At 47.1% G+C, this 21,813-nt stretch overlaps 1 protein-coding gene across 14 annotated transcripts in view; it reads left to right on the top strand.

Moving 5' to 3' along the window:
* Nucleotides 1-12,724: 12,724 nt before the first annotated feature.
* Nucleotides 12,725-21,813, top strand: part of LOC116991594 (transducin-like enhancer protein 3) — a 69,390-nt gene continuing 60,301 nt past the window's right edge. For 10 of the 14 annotated variants that reach the window (XM_033050332.1, XM_033050328.1, XM_033050331.1 and 7 more), the window contains exons 1-4: nt 12,726-13,732; nt 13,938-14,035; nt 14,407-14,470; nt 15,037-15,081. In XM_033050332.1, the coding sequence (XP_032906223.1) occupies nt 13,709-13,732; nt 13,938-14,035; nt 14,407-14,470; nt 15,037-15,081 (231 nt within the window). In that variant the 5' untranslated portion in view covers nt 12,726-13,708. Of the gene's footprint in view, nt 13,733-13,937; nt 14,036-14,406; nt 14,471-15,036; nt 15,082-21,813 lie in introns of all 14 variants that reach the window. The other 4 variants (XM_033050320.1, XM_033050324.1, XM_033050322.1 and 1 more) reach the window with 1 other exon arrangement.

The following is a 21,813-nucleotide window of genomic DNA, read 5'->3' as shown; positions in this document are numbered from 1 at the left end:
GTGTGAGAGTTGGAACCCTTCTTGCCTCCCTCCCCTCCCCTCCCCTCCCCTCCCTCCCCTCCCTCCCCACGGGCCCCACTCCACACTGAGGCAATGTTCTGAAAGGGCAAAATAAAATAAAATCCACCGGGCTTTGACTGAACACAAAAACCTTGGACTGAATCCTGATCTTAGCGGGGAGGCACAGTAGCATACCTGGCAATACTCCTACCACACAGCGCAAGGGACCATGGTTCAATCCTGACCTCGGACGCTGTCTAAGTAGAGTTCACATGTCCTTCTTGTCACTGTGTCGATTTCCACTGGACGTTCCCGTTTGGTCCCCACATCCCAAACAGCTATGGGTTGGTCGATTGGTTGCCTAATGTGGTAGGTGAGTGATAGAACTTGGGGGGAAGTTGATGGTAATGTGCAGGGAATAAAGTGGACAAGGGTTTGGGTCATTGGGTGCTTGATGGTTTGTGCAGAGTTTGTGGGCCAGGTGGCCTGTTTCTATGCAGTACGGTTCTATGACATACAATGGGACAACAAGCTGGGTGGTTACAGTTCAGAATTGAGTAGCACAGTGATGCAGCTGGTAGAGCTACTGCCACACAGAACCAGAGACTCAGGTTCAATCCTGACCTCGGGTGCTGATTGTACAGAGTTTGCACGTTCCCCTTGTGACCATGTGGGTTTCCTCCGGGTGCTCCGGTTTCCTCCCACATCCCAAAGACGTGCGGGATTGCAGGTTAAATGACCAGTGTAAATGGCCCCTAGTGTGTATGATAACACAGAACTAGTGTGAAAAGTTGATCGATGGTCAGCATGGAATTAGTGGGCCAAAGGGCCTGTTTCAATGCTGTATCTCGAAACTAAACTAAATTAAACTAGACGGTGGAAGAACCCTGTCCACTGCAAATATCACATTGTGGGAACTAATTCCCCTCCAACTTTGTCCTTCTTTGCACCCAATCTGCCCAGTAACAGGTTGTGAGAGATTCAGGGCAGGTTTTTTGTTAGTTATGAAGGCAACGAGATTGATCTGACATGGGGAAGGATGTATTGAACTTGCAATCTTCTCACCGTAAGGCAAGGAGGAGCATGGTGAGGGAATGTGAAATCAAGCACCTGATATTTCCCCTCCACCCAGGTGGGCATTGCCTGCCAGAGTACTAGAGATCCCCTGGTTCCAGACAGCTACTAACAGAGACCTTGTAGCACTGCCTCTGAATTACACCAGCCCATTTGTACTCTAGCAAGGGATTATTTTATTTTTCCTTAATGCAATTCTGTTGTCAAATAATTAATCTTAGTCCCATGGAGGTTGTCAAACGCAAATCAAGACAGCCGCTAATTTTTCACCGGGTGGTTCTGTGACAAGCTGCCAGATTGTACTCGTGTTCAAATATGTAACCGTGTGACAATTTACTTCTGCATGTTTAAGGAGGCTGTTTCACAGCCAGTCAAATTCGCTTCAAGATGATTAGATATCTCTGCGTCTGATAGATCCAAGGAACTGCTGATGCTGGGTTTACAGAAATAGCATCCAAGTGCTGGAGTAACTCAGCAGGTCAGGCAGCTTCTCTGGAGAACATGGATAGGCAACGTTTCTGGTTGGGTTGGAAGAAGTCTGAAGAAGAGTCCTGACCCGAAACGTCGCCTATCCATATCTCCCAGAGATGCTGCCTGACCTGCTGAGTTACTCCAATATTTAGTATTTCTCTGCGGTGCTGGCTCGAAGGGCCAAATGGCCTCCTCCTGCACCTATTTTCTATGTTTCTGCAGTTGATACCAGCCCCAAAACCCAGACAGGTAATAATTCCCAGTCTTTTTTTCTCCAGCTATAAAAAGTCTTACACGTTTGTGCGCTAGACAAGCCATGATGTGGTCTCTAATATCACTGCAGATTCTCTGCTCGTTCTGTTCCACACCTTTATTCTGTCCCCCTATGTCACACTGGCCATGTGCCAGTTTACAATGAAGAGTCCCACTGCCCTCTGACCCCGACATCCTGCCCTCCTCATCTGATGTTGAAGGGAGACCTGATTGACGTATATAAAAAATTATAAGAGGCATATATGGGGTAGACAGTCAGAGCGTAAATGTCAAAGACTAGAGGCAAGAGGAGACGTACGGGACAAGTTTTGTTTATTTCTTTATTTCTTTATTTAAGTTGCAGTGAGCGGTGGGTGTGTTACTTGCTGTCACAGGTGGTGGTGCTGGTGGAGGCAGATACGATAGTGGCATTTTCGAAGCTTTAAGCTAGGCACATGTATAGGCAGGGAATGGAGGGATGCCGGACAGGGCACCACAGGAGATCCTTCTTCCCTGTGGCTATCAAACTGTACAACTACTCCCCCTTCTATCGTGGGGTGGACTGAGACTGACTCCCCTCCCCTCCTGTTCCCCAATCCTTTCCACTCATCACTTTAATTTCATGCTTCGTATATTTTGTGTTTTATGACTGCTGGCAGATCAATTTCCCTCCTGGGATAAATAAAGTTCTTTCGTATCGTATCGTATATGCAGGCGAATGAGATTAATTTAAATTTGACATCAGGCTCAGCATAGACATTTGGGATGGGGGTCTTTCCTGCACTGTACTGTGCTATGTTCCGTATCTCAATATAACATCAGGGAACTGCATGTCACGTGAACTGGTGCGTTACAGTCTTCCAGCATGGAGCTCAACAGCTTCAAATCAGTAGCTAACCATTCAGATGGAGATACTTGTCTCTCACCTCTGGGACCAGTGTTTGGGTCTTAATCTGTGGCCACCTTTCCTCCACTTCTTTCAAACTCCTGATGTATCTCCTTGCAGAAGTCCAAGTTCTGTGATGTCCCCCACAAGTTGAAGATCTGGTCAACAGCAGTGACCCAAGCTTTGTACATAAAAAGATTGCCCGTCTAAACCCACTTGGTCGTGTTAGAACAAAGCAGAACGACTGATAAATAAATGATGAAGTGTATGCATTTATTTCAATCCGTTACGCCAAAGTAAAATCAATGGGAGCCGAGACCAAGTTTTATAGCCTTTTAAGAGGAGAATTCTTGATTACTCTGTTGGTCCATTTACTGAACCTTGTCTGAATTGTTGGTGATGTACATTCTTTGTAAGCTGCCATATGTGGAGACAGGGCTGCCGTCTGTCTGGTACAGTCACTGCCGGAGATGGGGCTGTGTGGCACCATACACCAACACATCCACAAAGCTTCTGGGGTCTATTGCCCAGCTGAGGTGGGCACCTCCTCTAGTTCCCCAGTCTAGCCCACGGCGGCACAGTGGCGCAGCGGTACAGTTGCTGCCTTACAGCGACAGAAACCCTGGGTTCGATCCTGACTCTGGGCGCTGTCTGTACGGAGTTTGTACGTTCTCCCCGTGACCCGGGTGCTCCGGTTTCCTCCCACATTCCAAAGACATGCAGGTTTGTTGGGCTAATTAGCTTCAGTAAAATTGTAAATTGTCCCTCCTGTGTGTAGGATAGTGTTAGCGTGCGGGGTGATCCTGGGGTGATCGCGGGGTGATCGCGGGGTGATGTCGGGTCGGCGCGGAGTCGGTGGGCCAAAGGGCCTGTTTTTGTGCTGCATCCCTAAACTAAACCAAACTAAACTAAAGCTTTGCTCAGACCTTTGCCACAGAGACTTGTGCCCCAGGAACTAGTTCAAAACTCCCACTTCCATCAGCAAGGAAATGCTACACTGAGATGCTATCTTTCAAGTGGGATAAGTCGAGGACATGTCTGCTGTGTTCTTTGGATGGAAGTGACTCCACAGCACTATTTCAAAGAGAGCTCATGGTTTGGCCTTTATTTCTCAATCAAATCGTTGTTCAAAAAAGTACCCTGACCGTTATTTCATTGCTGTTAGAGGGAGCTTGCTGAGTGTGAACTGATTATCACATTACAGAGAGACGTACACACATGGAAACAGTCCCTTTAGCTCACCAAGTCTGCACCAAGCTTCAAACATTAATTTTACACTAATCACTTTTTGTTCTCCTCATCTCCCCCTGGATTCTACCACTCGCCTTTACACGGGGAACAGTTTACACTGGGAGCAATTTGCATGGGGAGCGGTTTGCACTTGTCTACCGAAATTCATGTCTTTGGGAAGTGGGAGGAATTTAAAGGAGACACACAGAATCACAGCAGCCAAGGCCAGGATCAAGCCTGGGTCTGTGGAACCGTGAGGCAGAAACTCCATGTGCTGCGCCACTCTTCCCGTACAACAACGGTGATGACACTTCAATGAAAGTGCTTCATGAGCTGCAGGCTGCTTTGGAATGACTTGAAAGGCACTTACATAAACATGATATTCTTTCAGACCATCTTGTGACAACAACAAATACTGCCACGTCATCACCATAAAGAACACTGAACAAATAAGAAAGGGCAGTTTAGGGAAATCAGCTCTGCAACACGTAATCAACGGACTCTGCTGTTTGATGAAAGGTCAATGACCTGAAACATTAACCGTTCTCTCCCCACAGTTGCTGTCTGACCTGCTGAGTGATGGCCACATTTTCTATCTTTATTTCACATCAGCAATATTTAGCTTCTAGCATAATCAGACTTTACTGGACTTTATCTTGCACTAAATGTTATGCCCGTTATCCTGTATCTGTACACTGAGGATGGCTTGATTGTAATCATGGAAAGTCATTTTGATAGTACACATGCCAATAATAAACTCAACGGAACTAAGCAAGTCAGTAGATTGCTTTTGCCTTCTATTGCCCAGCTGAGGTGGGCACCTCCTCTAGTTCCCCGGTAGCCGGTGAGAAGCAACTATAATAGTGCATTTACTGTAAATGTTGGTGGTGGGTAATTATGTCCGGGTGGCAAAGTGATGAACGATACCTCATTCGTGCATCTGGTTTGAACAGTGCATTGTGCGTTCCGTGGTCTATCGCTGATGGCACTGTCACACACGGCAGAGCCTTTGATTTGTACATCATGAATACATCTGCCGTGTCTGTGCACATGGCCAGACCTTCAAACAAGATGCAAACCAGCAAGCTGGAGTGTTGTAGCTCCTGCCAGCTGATACCCTGAGAGGAAACTGACACTGGCGCACTTCCCCTCCAGTGGATTGGGAGGGTTTTTCCAAAACACCATTGGCAGCATCTCTCCGGTCCTTTGAGGTGCTTGCGATGTCTTCGCAGATCCATGAGTTTTTCCAAAATCTATCAGAGCCTGGAAGGGAAGGGTAGAGAAGGGGATGAGTTCATAAGTTCTTGAGTTCTGGGAGCAGAATTAGGCCATTCAGCCGATCAAGTAGACTCCACCATTCAAGCATGGCTAATCTATCTCTCCCTCCCAACCCCATTCTCCTGCCTTCTCCCCATAACCCCTTACATGTGTGTTGAGATGATTCCGAACCACATTCCAGAAGATCATAGTTCTATTTATTAATCCTTCTCCAACTGATACTCCTTCATATAAACCCCTCCCTTGCCCTACGTCCCCTTCAATGTATCTACACTATTCACTTTGACATTCCCTGTGGGATTGGGTCCCACATTCTCACCACTCCCTGGATAAAGAAGTTTATTTTGAATCCCCCACTGGATTTCTTGGCGACCATCTTCTACTGACAGCCTCTGACTGTGCTCTTCCTCACATTGAGAAACCCCACATCCTCTCTGCACCCACTCCAACCTTTCATCGTGTTGGAGGAAAGGTTCCTTCTTTTCCCACGAGTAAAGCAATCCAACCTGTTTATCAGGGAGCAGGCTCACTCTTTGAAGATCAGCGGGCAGCCCGGAGCAGTTGGTTAGAGTGGAGTTGCTTCACCTTTTGTCATTGCCAATGGTCACCTTAAGGATGCCTTTGAAAATCTAAGGTTCGGGGGTAGACAGCTGAGGTCAAGACCCTCAATGTCTATTAGGGATGCACAAGAGACCAGAATCATTGGGCTGCAGAGAGGTTTGTAGGTTGAGGAGAGCAATAGAAGAAACAGGAACAGGAGTAAGCCATTTGGGGCCCTCAATTATACTGCAGCATTCAGTGAGCAAGACTGATCTGATCTAGGCCTCTGGTTCACTGTACTGCTTTCTCCTCAAAACATGACTCCCATTTGGTTTAAAAATCCATCCTTCCTCAACTTTTATAATGGTGCAAAACGGAAAAGGCTGGCAGGTTAATGTGGGTGCTTTGCAGACTGAGAGAGGGGATGTCATGTTGGGCAAATAAGGAAATAGCAGAGTAATAAAACACATTTTGTTAATGGCTTTCACAGAGGTTGGTGGTGGGGTTGTCTTTGGAGGAGAGATTAAACCAGTACTTGAGTTTAGGAGAACAAGAGGCGATCTTATTGAAACATCTGTTTTGGGGCTTGACACCATGGATGCTGGGATGGAACTTTTTCTGGTTGAAATATCTACAACTGTGCATTACAAACTCAAAATAAGAGACCAGCCGATCATCGATTATAAAAGAGTGACTAGGAGCAGGATTAGCCTATCTGGCTCTTTCAGCTTGATCTGGCTTTCATCACGATCTTGGCTGTTCCTCTATCTCAGTGCAATTTCCCTGCATGTCCACTGACCCCCTTAATATCCAATGCAATCCCGTCTCATCCCTCTAAACTCTAGAGAAGACAGTCACATCTCAGCAGGCAAACCTGCATCTCAGGAACATGTCTAGTGAATCTTTACTGAACTCTCTCTGGAGCAACCATGTCCTTTCCTAGCTTATGCCCCTGTCCCACATAGGAAACCTGAACGGAAACCTCTGGAGACTTTGCGCCCCACCCAAGGTTTCCGTGAGGTTCCCGGAGGTTTTTGTCAGTCTCCCTACCTGCTTCCACTACCTGCAACCTCCTGCAACCACCTGCAACCTCCGGGAACCGCACGGAAACCTTGGGTGGGCGCAAAGTCTCCAGAGGTTTCCGTTCAGGTTTCCTAAGTGGGAAAGGGGCAAAAGGAGACTGGAAATGTGCACAACATTCCATGTGCAATGCTACCAAGGCGATTGCTCTGTTAGCTTTCAGTGAGTTGTGTACAAGGACAACCAGGATCATCTGATCATCAACTTTATACAATTGGTTACCATTTGAAAAAAAAACTCAACATTTCTATTGTATGAAACTAAGTGCATGTTTTCCACATTATATTCAGCTGCCATCTTCTTACCCACTCACTATTGATCAAATCCTCTGGAAGCTGTATTGCATCATTCTCTCTACGTACAGTTATCAGCACGCTTACACACTGGATACATGGTCTTGTCTGTACGATCTCACCTTCACTGTGGTGCAGCACCGCTGATCGCCTGTTAAGCTGAGAGCCCTTTATTCCTGTTGTTTGCGTTCTGTCTCACGGCCAATGCTCAGTCCTGCACATACAATATCCTACAACTCCTTAGACCCCAGAAAAATACAGCACAGGACCAGGCCCTTTGGCCCACAATGTTTGTGCCGAACATGATGTCAATTTAAATTAATCCCACCTGCCTGCATATCCCTCTATTACCTGCCTGTTTATGTGCCAGTCTAAATGCCTTTTAAACATTGCTATTGTGTTTGTTTCTACCACTTTCCCAGGCAGCACGTTCCACCGTCTATGCAAAAGTCTTGCCTTGAACATCTCCTTTAAACTTTCTTCCTCTAAATAGGAAAGGTTTAGAGGGATATGGGCCATATGTGGGTAGGTGGGACTAGTGTAGATGGGGGGCATCATGGCTGGCATGGGAAAGTTGGGCCAATGGGGCTGTTTCATGCTGAATGACTCTGTCTCACTGTTAAGCTATGCCCTCTAGTATTTGGCTGTTCAACCCAGGCAATAAAAAACGTTGACTATCTATTCAATCTATGCCTCTTATAATTTTGTATACTTCTATCAGGTCTCCCTCCCTGCCTCCAACGTTCCAGAGAGACCAATCTAAATTTGTCAAACCTCACCTTACAGCTAACGCCCTCCAATCCAGGCAGAATTCTGGTCTGAAGAAGTGTTTCAACCCGAAACGTTGCCTATTTCCTTCGCTCCATAGATGCTTCCTCACCCGCTGAGTTTCTCCAGCATTTTTGTCTACCTAGCATTCTGGTAAACCTCTTTTGCAAAGCCTCCACATATTTCCTGTAATGCAAACCAGAGCAGCACACAATGCTCCAAATCCCTTGTTCTCTAAACTTGTTGGCCAATTTCCTGGGTGAGACCTTATCAAAGTCTTGTGAAAATCTAAATACAACCGCATCCATTAGTTCCCCTTTATCTTTTCGATTCGTCACATCCTCAAAAATAAGCTATAGATTCCATCTTCTGCATGACAATAATAAACCTAAACCTTGTCTCCCAAAAGATGTTCAGTAGATTGCTCCACCACGAGATCCCTTTCATAAAGGGAAGAGACGCGAAGAGGTTTCTTCACCCAAAGGGCAGTGAATCCTTGGAATTCTCTGCCGAGTAAGTGCTGTTGAGGCTCAGTCAACAAGTTTATGCAAGACAATTTGATGGGTTTTTAGATGCTACAACTAATATACTCCAATCACGGAATATGGAGATAGTGCAGGATAGTATAGATCAATTGCAGAACATATTGAATAACAGTGCACACACAAAGGGTGAATGGCCAACTTCTGCTTTCTTCTTCTGCTCTTATCTGATAGTGAATATGTTCTAATCACTCAGCGTGCTTAACTCTATAATTCTACCTTGCCCGCTAAGAGTTGTATGTACAATGGCATCAGCTGCCCGGCTAGCCCAGTTGGTAGAGCATGGGACTCTTAATCCCAGGGTCTTGGATCTGAGCCCCTCGTTGCATGTCAGTTTGTGGGTGGCATGGTGGCTCAGCTGTAGAGTTGCTGCCTGACAGCGCCAGAGACCCAGGTTCGAATCCTGACTACGGGTGCTGTCTGAACGGAGTTTGTATATTCACCCCGTGACCTGCGTAAGTTTTCTCCAGGATCCAGTTTCCTCCCATGCTAATAAGATATACAGATTTGTAGGTTAATTGGCCTGGCATAGGCGCCGACTCGGTGGGCTGAAAGGCCTATTTCCTCACTGTATCTCTAAACTAAACTACTCAACTAACTGCATCTCATACGATAAACCTGGCCTCTCAGGAAAGATTTAAAGAAGCTTCAAGTGATATGAACATGTTGAATGAGTGGATAAAAACATGACGGGTGAATATACTGTGGAAAATGTAGAGAAGTCCGCTAACCCCAAACCTCATGAGAAGAAATGTTTTCACTCAGTGGGTAGTCAGTATCTGGAATGAGTTACCAGAGGAAACGAGAGAAGCAGATATAATTACAATTTCCAAAGATCTATGGATAGGAAGGGTTTAGAGAGTTATAGACCAAATGGGACTAGTCCAGTATGGCAACATGGACATGTGGGCCGAAGGCCTCGTTTCCACGCTGCATCACTTTGTGACAACATCCCTCCTCATTTCAAGCTTAAATGGGTAATTGTTTAACTTGGGATTCAAGATTCCATCAAGATGAAAAGTCTTCACAGTATCTATGCTGAGAAAGGGAGGGGCAAAGTCGACTGAGATTTGAAGAACAAGGTGGTATTTCATAGAATTCTAGAGTCATGTAAATGTTACAGACCAGAAGGCAGCCATTCGGCCCATTGCCAGGTCGTACTAGAGCAAACCCACCACTTCCGCTCCCCCTACCCTTTCGCATGGCACGGCAAATAATCTATGCTCAATTTACTTTTGAAGATATCCCTTGATGGTTCTGCTGCCTCACAGCTCCAGCAACCCAGGTTCAATCCTGAGCTTGGGTGCTGTCTCGTGAACAATCTACTTCCTTCGACCGTGTGGGATTCCTCCAGTTTCCTCCTGCATCCCAAAAGCTATGCAGATCGGCAGGTTAATTGGGCATTGTTAATTACCCCGAGTGTGGATGGCAGGTGAAGCAGGTGGAGGTAATGCCACAGGGAAAATAAATGAAGGATGGCATTGATGGGACTTTTTTGAGAACAGGGATAGACTCATTGGACCGAATGGCCTCAAGCTCCAACATAAGAGGAGCACAAAAGACTGCAGATGATGGAATCCGGAGCACAAATCAAAGTGCGGGTCAGGCTGCATCAATGGAGGGAGATGGGCAGTCGAGACCCTTCACCTGGACTGGAGGGATATGACCCTATTTTCATCGCATTTACAGGCAATGAATTTCAAATTGTAGCAGGATTCTTGTGTGAAAGCAAGTGGCCCTTATATCTTTCCCCAAATATTAAGCCCGTGTCTGCTGCTCCTTGGGTCATCTGTTAATGGGAACAGTAGATCTTTGTGAATTCACTCTGTGCAGAATTGGTTCAAACAAACCAACCTCCCTAATTATTCATGTTTAATGTTTCATTCATAATTGTCACTGTATGTCATGTTGTCACTTGCGAGCAGAGCACCAAGGCAAATTCCTTGTATGTGAACATGCTTGGCCAATAAACTTATTCACCTTTTTGGTGACCCTCGGAATATCATTGATCAGACTTTGCTGGCTTTACATCACTCCAGTCCTCAAACAACTTCACTGGCTTCCCATCTCCCACCGGATCACCTACAAAATCCTGGTCCTCACCTACAAAGCCCTCCACCATCTGGCCCCCCCCATATCTCACTGATGTCCTCTCCCCCTACCAACCCTCACGGTCCCTCAGATCCACATCAGCCGGTCTCCTCTCCATCCACAAGTCCAACCTCCGCAGTTTTGGGGACAGAGCCTTCTCCAGGGCAGCTCCCAGGCTCTGGAACTCCCTCCCCCAACTGATCCGCAATTCCGTGTCCCTCACCATCTTCCAGTCCTGCCTCAAGACCCATCTCTTCACCTCTGCCTATCCTTAGCCCCACGTCCCCTTCCCTTTTCATCTGTGCTTGAATTGCCTCATATTGTGTTTTGTATTGAATTCTGTCTTTAATTTGTGTACTAGTCATGTCTCTACTATTTATTTAATTCCCCTTACATGTCTTTCCTCTACTTGCTAAATTTTTGTAAGGTGTCCTTGAGACTCTTGAAAGGCGCCCATAAATAAAATGTATTATTATTATTATTATTACCTTGCACTGAACGTTATTCTCTTATCATGTATTTACACTGTAAATGGCTCGATTGTAATCATGTGTTGTCTTTCTGCTTCAAAGCAACAAAAGTTTTTCACTGTACCTCTCTGTACACGTGACAATAAATTAAGCTAAACTGAACTGAACTGAGGGTTTTTGTTTCAACTGTCGCTGCTCCAGCAGAGCTGTGAACTCCATCCCTGGATTTCTCTCCGCCCGTCATGTTTCAGCCAGGCTGTTGCCAGTCAGTTTCAGTCCCACGTGGGATGTTTCCAGCGTTCTCAATTAACCGGCCAATGAAAACTAATCTTTCAGTAGCAAATGACCCTGACACTTCATGTAATATAAACAGTTGAAACGTATCCAATTAGGACTCGAACAGACATTGAACACTTTAAAAATAATTGTCAAACGCTTGAGATTTATACACTAAGGTCATAATTTATAGGATGGAACAGATCGCGACAAGATGCAAACAAAATAAGATATTTTTCTTTGTTTCACTTAAGAACGCACTTGTAGTGACAGAGGCGGTTGCAGTGAAATTGAACAATCTCAGGAGAAAGGGGAAGCGATTTACAGGAGCGAAGCAGGCCGTTCGGCCCAAACAGAGCGCACTGGCTTTTCTCCTTCTTCCTTTTCTCGTCTTGCTCGATAAATATAACCCTCCTCGCTTTTAGACTAGCCCTTCCTTAAATGCCCCGACCTCTCCCTCTGGGTGAAGAGGTGTCTTGTGAAATTCCTGCTGGATTTATTGATGACCATCTGCCAACGATAGCCTCTGGTTATGAATCCCCACCCTTCCGAGTTGAAGCAGCTCTTAAAGAACAAAACATATTTGTTGCAAATTATCCTACCCACGCACCAAACCTGTTTTCTATTTTTTTCGGTTTTATTTTGTTTCAATAAATATTTTTTTCAAATAAAATAATTGCACATTAATTTTACACAAAAGCTGGCACACATTGGCCTTCTGCCATTGCCGTTAAGGAATAATTTATTTAGATTTGGATATTATGGAAGGGGCGGAGTACTTAAGTTACCAAAATATGTAAATATATAAATATTAAATTCGAAGAATAGATATCAACTTCAAAAAACAATTAACGTGGGAAAATTACCAGTTCACATCTTCATGTAGGCGAGTGTTTAAATTGGCTATACTCCTTTTAAAAGACATCTTATGATTAACATTTACTAAGTATGGCCTGTCACCAGAGTTGATGGGATTTGAAGTGATGTGTGATCATCCGTTTTTATTAATGTTTATTTTTTTAAAATGTGGCTGCTTCGGCTTTTCTGCTTTTATCCCTCTTTTTTTTCCACACAGATCCTTTTACCACATGGTACTGACAGATTGTTTGAGCTGCTCGGCAAAAGACATTCAAAACTAATTAAGCAGCATTCCAGTGGTTATTTGCAAGCACCAGGTACAATCGAAGGCATTTGTCAGCGCTCCAGGCCCCTCGTGGGTTTGATTGACAGCGCCGGGTGATCCCGCCCCCCCGTCCCCGTGTGATTGACAGTCGTCAGCGCCGCGGACCAATGGCGTCCGAGTTGGTGCTCGGGCCAGCGGCGATTGGCTGGTGGCGTCCACCAATGGCGTTCCCCAGATGCCACCCGCTATCCCAGCCCACCCTGACCCCACGTGGGGTTCCCAGCTCGCCCATTGGCTGGTCGGGCCGGCGGAGCCTTGGTTACTTTCCACCCAAATATGGTCAGGCTCTAGCGACAGCCTGGGAGGGGGGAAGCGGAGCCGGAGTGCGGTGGGGAGGCGAAAGAGAAACAGACAAGAGAAGGGGGAAGCCGCGTGGAGTGTCTCTGTGTGTGGTATTCTCGCTGTGATCGCCTGCATTTTGAAGCAACATCTTCCCAACCTCGGATCGACACAAAAAAAAAACAACGCTCGATAATTGCAAATATCGGAGAGCGAGGCGGAGAATCGACTCGCGGTCTTGTCAAATGCAAACACCGCCGTGGTGCTGAACTTCATCGAAGATTAGTGCAATTGTATATTTTTTCCGGTGGTGGTTGTTGTTGTTGTGGTGGTGGTGGTGGTGGTCCCTGTCGGGGAGGAAGAGCCGGCTGCGTTCCCTGGCAGAATGCGTGCGTGCCGCTGCTGTTGCTGCCGCTTTGGAACCGGGAGACACTCGCCCTCGCTACTGAACGTTCCATTATAGAATCTCCCCGGGACCTGCCGACGTTCCAACCCGGTCTCCAGATTCCGAAGACCCCGGGTCAACGTTCCAGATTCCACCCGCGCCCTCCGAAGCGGACGCCACTTTGTTTATCTTTCATTTTGTTTTCTTTCTGCAGAGAGCAAACTGAAAAAAGCTACTTTTCTTCCAATACGTGAGATCTTTTTTTCACCCTCCCTCTTACCACCACCACCACCACCACCTCACCCCCTCCCGATATTATTCCACGGGTCCGTGAGGCCGACCGAGACTGTGATGATCTACGAGCCGGAGTGTGAAACGCTGTCGGCCCCCCCTCATTACTTGCCCGCACAAAGGGACTTGTAAAACCTCGCCTCCACTGGAGAGGTCTTATTGCTTTGTTCTGTAGCACTGGGAGTGGTTCCGATCCTGAGCGGCGTGGCGGTGGACTTCTTTACAGCTGTGTGTGTGTGTTGTTTTTGTGTTATTGCTGCATTTAGCCCACGACTTATCCACCCAGAGTATCCCTGGTCGGGGATACATTGTTCAAGAGATGTATCCACAAAGCAGGCACCCGGTAAGTGTGTTTCAATCTGTTGTAGCGACCGCAGCCTTTTTTAACTTTGAATATAGTGAGTTTGTTGTTTAATGTTCAAAGCAGCGATGATCCTGGGCTGCCGTAGGATTGCTGTCATTTACTGGCCGCGTGTGTGTGTGTGAGAGAGCGAGAGAGAGCGATGTGTTTGCGACCCTTCTGTTTTCAAATTCCGCTTGTGTTTCAGGCCCCGCATCAACCCTCTCAGCCGTTTAAATTCACCGTGGCCGAATCGTGCGACCGGATCAAAGAGGAGTTTCAGTTTTTGCAAGCACAGTATCACAGGTGGGGAAAGAGAGTGGGTGTCCGGCGCTGCTCTTATTCCGGATCAGAAGTTTGCAGGCGGATCAAACCCCTGGCACCAGACATACCCCCCCCCCAGTTCGCCTGCCCCCTTTCACCTCCCCATGTCGGCCTTCCCGTTGCGTGTGCTCCCAGTCCATCAGATAATACGACTGTGTATTTAAAGTGATAATATTGAGCAATCAGCCATTAATTTGCCTTGTGTAGGCTAGTACATTCCATGTAAACAGGCTTTGAATTATTCAGGCTGTGTGATGTAAGCTCATTGTTTGGATAATGTGTTGACACAGTCTCGGTTCCCCGACCACCACCTCTCATCGGTAACTGCCACCTTTTCCATTCCTCTTTTTCAGTTTAAAGATGGAATGCGATAAACTCGCGAACGAGAAAACGGAGATGCAGCGTCACTATGTGATGGTGAGTGCGTGTGTCTTCTCTATTGATGCTATTCCTAATAAACCAGGTTCACATTGTTTCACTTCATTTAGCCCGGTGCTGTTTGGAGTCGATTAAAAATGGGGCATGACGCAGATATTGTCACACGCACCAACTCCCGTGAAGAATTTCTAGAGACTCTGAAACATTTTATACGCTAGCTGCCCTTAAAAGTTAATGTACTTGTTTGTAAATGTATTAAGTTTCAATGTAGTGGCTAATAAGTTGATTTTCGTTGTGGTGGCTCTACTCTACCGACTAATCGTTGATAATTTTCAGCACCCTTTCCCCTGTGGGTGGCTACCAGTATTTGGATCAAAATATTTCATAATTTCAGAGAGTAAACAGGTTGTGTATGCGGATCGGGAGTTGGGGATTGTCTTAGAAGGCGAGTTGGAAACCAGACAGCCAAACCAGACAGCGAGAGCACATTGAGGGCAAATGCGTAATCATATTTGAAGATGTATTGGGCAACATTATTGTAGGGCGACTTTATTTAATTAAAAAAGAAACACAATGTGCATTAATGCATCTGCTTTATATTGCAGTATTACGAGATGTCTTATGGGCTGAACATTGAAATGCACAAGCAGGTAAGGATGCAGGGAGGGGGGGGGGGGGGGGGGGGGGGGGGAGATGAACCTGATTCTTTACTGCCGCGTGTTTTAAAAGGATGTTGGTGTTAAAACGTGCAAAGTCCAACAAATCCAAGTATTTTCGCAGGCTGGGGTGTGGAGGTTCTGCATGATGGTGGGAGGCACTATCGCGTCGTGCCACTAGTTGGCACTGCTGCCTCTGCCTTGAACTGCTGGCAGTGTTGCCTCTACTGCTCCCGTTCAAACATCTGCCAGTGTCCTGTTCCCAGATATCTGTGTTACTAATTAGAGGTAATGTGAAACTAGGGTAATCTAATGTCAGCAGCTTAAAGGGACAGGGCTCTTTTTGTTGTCTCCCACAAGCAGGCTTTTGAACGGATCTGCCCTACTCCTTCCCCTCACAAAAGCACTGGACCTCCTCCTGAGGTAAAAGGCATTTAAAATTAATGAGAGGCTGTTCCCCGAATAATAGGATAAATAAGTCTTTTTTTTAAAGCAACGATTGTCGTTATCCCCCCCCCCCAAAAAGGAAAACGTATGTTTGTGCGTGATGAATGTTTTAATAAAACGTGGTTTCAATGGCTGTGTCCGAGGAGGGCAGTTCAAGAGTGTTGGTGGACACAAAATGCTGGAGTAACTCAGTGGGATAGGCAGCATCTGTGGAGAGACGGAATGGGTGGCATTTCGGGTCGAGACCCTTCTTCAAATTCTGAGGTCTGAAGAAGGGTCTCGACCCATAACACCACCCATTCCTTCTCTCCAGAGATGCTGCCTGTTCTGCCGAGTTACTCCAGCATTTTGTGCCTATCTTCGGTTGAAACAAGCGTCTGCAGTCCCTTCCTACTCAAGAGTGTTGGTGGGAGGACGGGAGGGCAGCAAGTATGTTTGGCTGCAGAATGAAAGGGTAGAGATGTTGAGACGAATGTGCTTGGGCTTGCTCAGCCTCTGGTGCAGGAGAGTTCAATGGAAACTTATCCTGTTTCACAGGAGGATAATTAAACTGCACTCTCTGCCACCCGGCGGCTGTCTGTTGGCAAGCCGGGAGCACAGCCGACTGACGGGCTCGGCTGGCTACTGCACCAAGCGGTGAAACAGACCACACTGGAGCTGTGGTGTAGACCAGACTGGACAGGGACAACAGGTCTGTCCCTCTCAGCCCATTGTTGAGTTTAATGGCCACACTGCAGTTCCACGGGCACCAACACTAGTTATTCAGTCTGCAGTTACAATAATGTTTGGGGCAAAGACCCATCATTTATTTATTTGCCTCTGTACTCCACAATTTGAGATTTGTAAAAGAAAAAATCACATGTGGTTAAAGTGCACATTGTCAGAGTTTTAAAAAGGCCATTTTATACATTTTGGTTTCACCATGTAGAAATTACAGCGGTGTCTATACACAGTCCCCCCCCCCATTTCAGGGCACAATAATGTGAATGAAAGTAGTCTAGTATTTTGTTGCATATCCTTTGCATGCATTGGCTGCTTGAAGTCTGCGATTCATGGACATCACCAGTTGCTGGGTATCTTTGGTGATGCTCTGCCAGGCCTGTATTGCAGCCATCTTTAGCTTCTGCTTGTTTTGGGGGGGGGTTAGTACCCTTCAGTTTACTCTTAAGCATATAAAAGGCATGCTCAATTGGGTTCAGATCGGGCGATTGACTTGGCCCCTCAAGAATGGGCCGTTTTTTAGCTTTGAAAAACTCCTTTGTTGCTTTAGCAGTATGTTTGGGATCATTGTCTTGCTGTAGAATGAACCGCTGGCCAATGTTTTGAGGCATTTGTTTGAACTTGAGCAGATAGGATGTGTCGATACACTTCAGAATTCTTTATGCTACTACCATCAGCAGTTGTATCATCAATGTTGAAGTGAGCCAGTACCTTCAGCAGCCAGGCCATAACACCCCACCACTGTGTTTCACAGATGAGGTGGCATGCTTTGGATCTTGGGCAGTTCCTTCTCTCCTCCATACTTTGCTCTTGCCGTCATTCTGATAGAAGTTAATCTTCTCATTGTCCACAAGGCCTTTTTTTCCAGAACTGTGGTTGCTCTTTTAAGTACTTCTTGGCAAATTGACTGATGGGGATTTTGGAGTTGTCAGACTGTGGATTGTTGGACGTTTGCTATATGTGACGCACAACCATCAAGAACAATTCCCTGTGTTTGCTGGGGCATGTTGCTCCGATTTACTGCAGAGCTGTGTCCAGGATGTATAGAGCCAACAGGGAGTGGGTGAGTAATGGTTCCAAGGTCGAGGAGCTGAAGAAATGGCAACTTCTAAGAAGCAATTCTATCCTTGGAAGGATTCGATGGCCTTTCTGTTTGCAATGCTGACCGCCTCGACTTAACCTGCTATCAACAGTTTGTGGCTGCCATCCTCCTGCTGCTCGCCTGTCAGTCAGCCCCCGGCTGCACAGAAACTCTAGGAGGGCTCCCAAAGACCTCAGTTTGTGTGGCCAAGGAAAAACACTGCAGGTGCTGAAAATCTGCAATTGAGCAAACTCTGGCAACACTCAGTGGGTCAGGCAGCATCTGTGGAGGGAGAAACAACGTTAGGCTTTTGGGTCAATGACCGTTCAAACATTAGTTTGTTTCTTTACTCCCATGGGTGCTGAATATTAGTATAGTTTGGAGATACAGTGTGGTAACAGGCCCTTCGGCCCACCAAGTCCATGTTGACCATCGATCACCTGTTCACACCAGTTCTGTTATCCCCACTCATTCTCATCCACTCCCTACACGCTAGAGGCAATATAGAGGCTGATTAACCTACAAATCCTTTGGGATAGGGGAGGAAACCCACATGGTCAGAGGGAGAATGTGCAAACTCCACATAGACAGACATACGAGGTCAGGTTTGAACCCAGGTCTCTGGCAATAAGAGGCAGCGGCTCCAGCAGCTGTGATGCCCATTCTTTTATCCTGGTGTTCATGTAGTGTTGCCTCAATGTCCCGCTGTTTATGTGTTGTACCAGTAAGGTGCTAATGATGTGAAGTTGTCATTGCACCACGGGAAGTCTACAGCCACTGTGCACAGGAAGCTCTCAAAGGCAACAATCGTGATCAAAACACAGCAGCCATTTCATGGAGTAATTTTCAGGTAGTGTAATACCCCTTTGCAAACGGTGCTGTGGGCCTTTGCACAGTAGCCGTTGTGCAGTCCACGTTGTACTAGGACAGCATATGGTGCAGTGATGGAGTAGCTGCTAAACAGCTTGCATGGCCTGGGTTCAATCCTCAACTCGGAAGCTGACTGTGAAGTTTGCACGTACTCCCTGTGACTGCATGTGGGGGGGGCCTCTAGTTTCCCCCCACATCCCAGAAATGTGTGTGGGGTATGTTAATTGGCTGCTGTAAATGCGCCTCATGTTTAGGTGAGCAGTGGAGATTGGGGAGAGGTGCTGAGAATGCAGGGAGACGTAACTAGGTGCCCGCTGGTGGAGGGGTCTGTCTTGCTGTTGTGCGACTCTGACTGATCGTGCACTAAACGTTTCAGAAAGAACTGCAGATGCTGGAAAAATCGAAGGTAGACAAAACTGCTGGAGGAACTGAGCAGGTGAGGCAGCTTCTATGGAGAGAAGAAATAGGTGATGTTTCGGGTCGAGACCCTTCTTCAGACTGATGAAGGATCTCGACCCGTACAGTCGCCTATTTCTTCTCTCCATAGAAGCTGCCTCACCCGCTGAGTTCCTCCAGCATTTTTGTCTACCTGGCACTAAACGTCATTCTCTTTATCCTATATCTGTACACTGTGGACGGATCGATTGTAATCATGTCTAGCCTTTCCGCTGACTGGTTAGCACGCAATAAAAAGCTTTTTCACTTGATACAGGTGACAAACTCAACCGAACACATGCAGACTTGGGCTTTAGTTGAATGTCAAGCTGCCTGAGTTTGGTCTGACACTCGATCATCGGGCAAGGTTTCTTTTGCCTACCTTCGATTTTTCCAGCATCTGGAGTTCTTTCGTAAACGTTTAGTGCAAGATCAGTCAGAGTAGCACAATTTCCACACTAGGTTTGTCGGTCTGGGACTTAAACCCGTGACCTTCTCGTTCATAGGTAGGAAGCTACAGTCGATGATTTCAAATTCTGGTACTCGATCGCATCTCCTGCCCCTTCTCGTCTTGACGCCAGTGTTGCCTGACAGCTTACATTGTTCTCACAGTCCCATTGAGCCTTGAACGTGTCGAGCTGTTTGGATAAAGTCGTGTCAAGTGGAGGGGTGGGTGGCTGATGGGCTGGACAGAGCCGCTACGTGGACCGTGCCTTCCAGCCAGTGGCTGCTCGCTGGGGCAGCGATGGCATGTTGGGCAGAGTTTGGATTGTGCACGATGTGTGAGAGTGCAGCACGGCCACAGCTCCCAGGCTCAGCCACAACCTCCCTCCCCTTGTGGGCAGATGTAAGTCTATTGCGCCTTGATCGTACCCTGTCCACCAGTTATCCCATGTCCCACATCAATGCAAAGGGCCGAGCCATCGTGCAGCGGGATTTCACTGATCTCAGCTGCCGATTCCCCTGTCTGACTCGAGTGTTAATAAATAATAGGATCAGAATTAGGCCATTCGGCCCATCAAGTCTACTTCCTACTTCACTATTCAATCATGGCTGATCTATCTTTCCCTCAACCCCATTCCCCTGCCTTCTCCCCATAATCTCTGACACTCGTATTAATCAAGAATATATCTATCTCTAACTTAAAAATATCCATTGATTTGTCCACTTTTGTGTGTGTGTGTCGCGTGTGTGTGTCGCGTGTGTGTGTCGCGTGTGTGTGTGTGCGCGCGTGTGTGAGCGCGTGTGTGTGTCGCGTGTGTGTGCGCGCGCGTGTGTGTCGCGTGTGTGTGTGCGCGCGTGTGTGTCGCGTGTGTGTGTCGCGTGTGTCGCGTGTGTGTGTGTGTCCGGTTGATTGTAGAATATGTGACGTCTGCTTCAGTGCGTATTCCCGGGACGGGTCGGGGGTGGTGGGGATCAGCTCCTGCCCTTCCCCTAGCTGAGGATTCCCCTGGTATGGCCAGTGCTTTAGTGAGGACACCTGCTTCTGTTGGAGTGCTTTCAGAATGGATAAATCCATTAAAAACTACTCTCTACAAACCCTTGTCCCTGTTCAAATTAAGGATGGATTGGTCTGGCGTTGTATTGTGAATCGGGAAGCTATGTTAGAGATTTGCAGTCTGCCCTAGGTTTGATCCTGACTCTGGGCTCTGTCTGAGTGGAGTTTGCATGTTCTCCCTGTGGCCCGTGCGGGTTTCCTCCAAGTGTTCTGATTTCCTCCCACATCCCAAAGATGTTTGGGTTTGTAGCTTAATTGACTTCTGTAAATTGTCCCTAGTGTGTGGGATGGAACTAGTGTACAGGAGATGGCTGGTGGGCATGGACCGCATGGCCTGTATCCATGCTATATCTCTAAGCTTCAGAGTTGGTTATTGTATCCTCCACCACGGAGGCTGTGAAGCTTATACGGCAGTGCTGCTTTGAACTGAGGTTTGAGATGAGCAGCTATTGGGTGGGGGGGGACGTTACCAAACTGGAAGGTTGTCTTGATGAACCTTGTGTCTTTGTGGGTTCAACTCCAGGGCACGACAATGTAGACTGGCATCGTCATTGTAGCACCATTAAAGCCATGTCCATACTCGATCTTCAATGCAATGCAGTGCCTGCTCCCACGTGACCATGTCATGGTGTGAGTTGCAAGTCGAGGGCACATTGGCGCTTGTGGGGCTGATCCAACCTCGGCTCAGGAAATGTGTGTCTTCCTCTCGAGTCTGTGCCAGTTGTCTGCTTGGGTTTGAGTTGGTCACATTGGGGACTGAAGAAGACACGTCTGCCATGAGGTGGCTCGGCCCTTCACTGACCACTGTCACAGTTCAATGTCACAAGCACCAAGGCTCGGAAGAAGTTTTCACAATTTCTTCCAATCTCTCTGTGGCATCGCCCTTCTCAATCTGTGCTGCTCCGCAAGGGACGTGTGTGTGTGGTCGATCCTACTGGTGTAAACATTTCTATGATCTTGACAAATGCCTTGGGATGTGTTGCAATGTAAAAGCTGGTTATATAAATAGTATTCATTTTCTTTCCCACCCAGAGCCGATTAGTGTCTCTGTTGTTCCGTGTTCATCCTTACAAGTTTGGTAGACCTGTCATGGAGGGTTTAGTTGTGGAATCAGTTCACTGGAGCTGGTGAGAGACAGAATATGTGCGTTTGTCTGCTCTAAGCATTACAATGGGAGCCTTCCTGAAGGAAAGGAAGCAATAACACAACTTTAATGACTCTCTTGCTACTCTTGTGTCGGCTTTTACTGCAGGGAGTTGAAAGGTTTCCTTCTGCACATCAATCAAAGTTGTACAGTATTTTGACTCTTACAAGGGGCCCTCTTTGTAGCGATATCCTGCACTAGTGAGCAGAATAACAGGGCTAAATCAGCCTCCGTTCTGACTGCATCCTCCTCACCTCTGGCCGGCTTTGTTTATGCTGCACGGCGTCGCCATGGATACGGAGGGAGTGTCTCTCGTTGGTGCCGGGCGTAGCAGCGAGAATGGTTTTTGTTGATGAGCATGCCCAGGCAGATGTGGATACCCTCGTCACTGTGTGCATCAGCACTCTGGGCTGGGCAATGGTGAAAGTGCCCCTGGGCCTGGGAGGGGCCACGCACTTTGAACACAATGGCTGCCCATTGGAACCTATCCCAGTACAGACACTCGGGAAGAACAGTGTTGCTCTCTGCCTT

This window comes from Amblyraja radiata, chromosome 34 (assembly GCF_010909765.2).
Source record: "Amblyraja radiata isolate CabotCenter1 chromosome 34, sAmbRad1.1.pri, whole genome shotgun sequence".
In the NCBI taxonomy this organism is placed as follows: domain Eukaryota; kingdom Metazoa; phylum Chordata; class Chondrichthyes; order Rajiformes; family Rajidae; genus Amblyraja; species Amblyraja radiata.
This window is presented reverse-complemented; position numbering and strand designations above follow the sequence as displayed.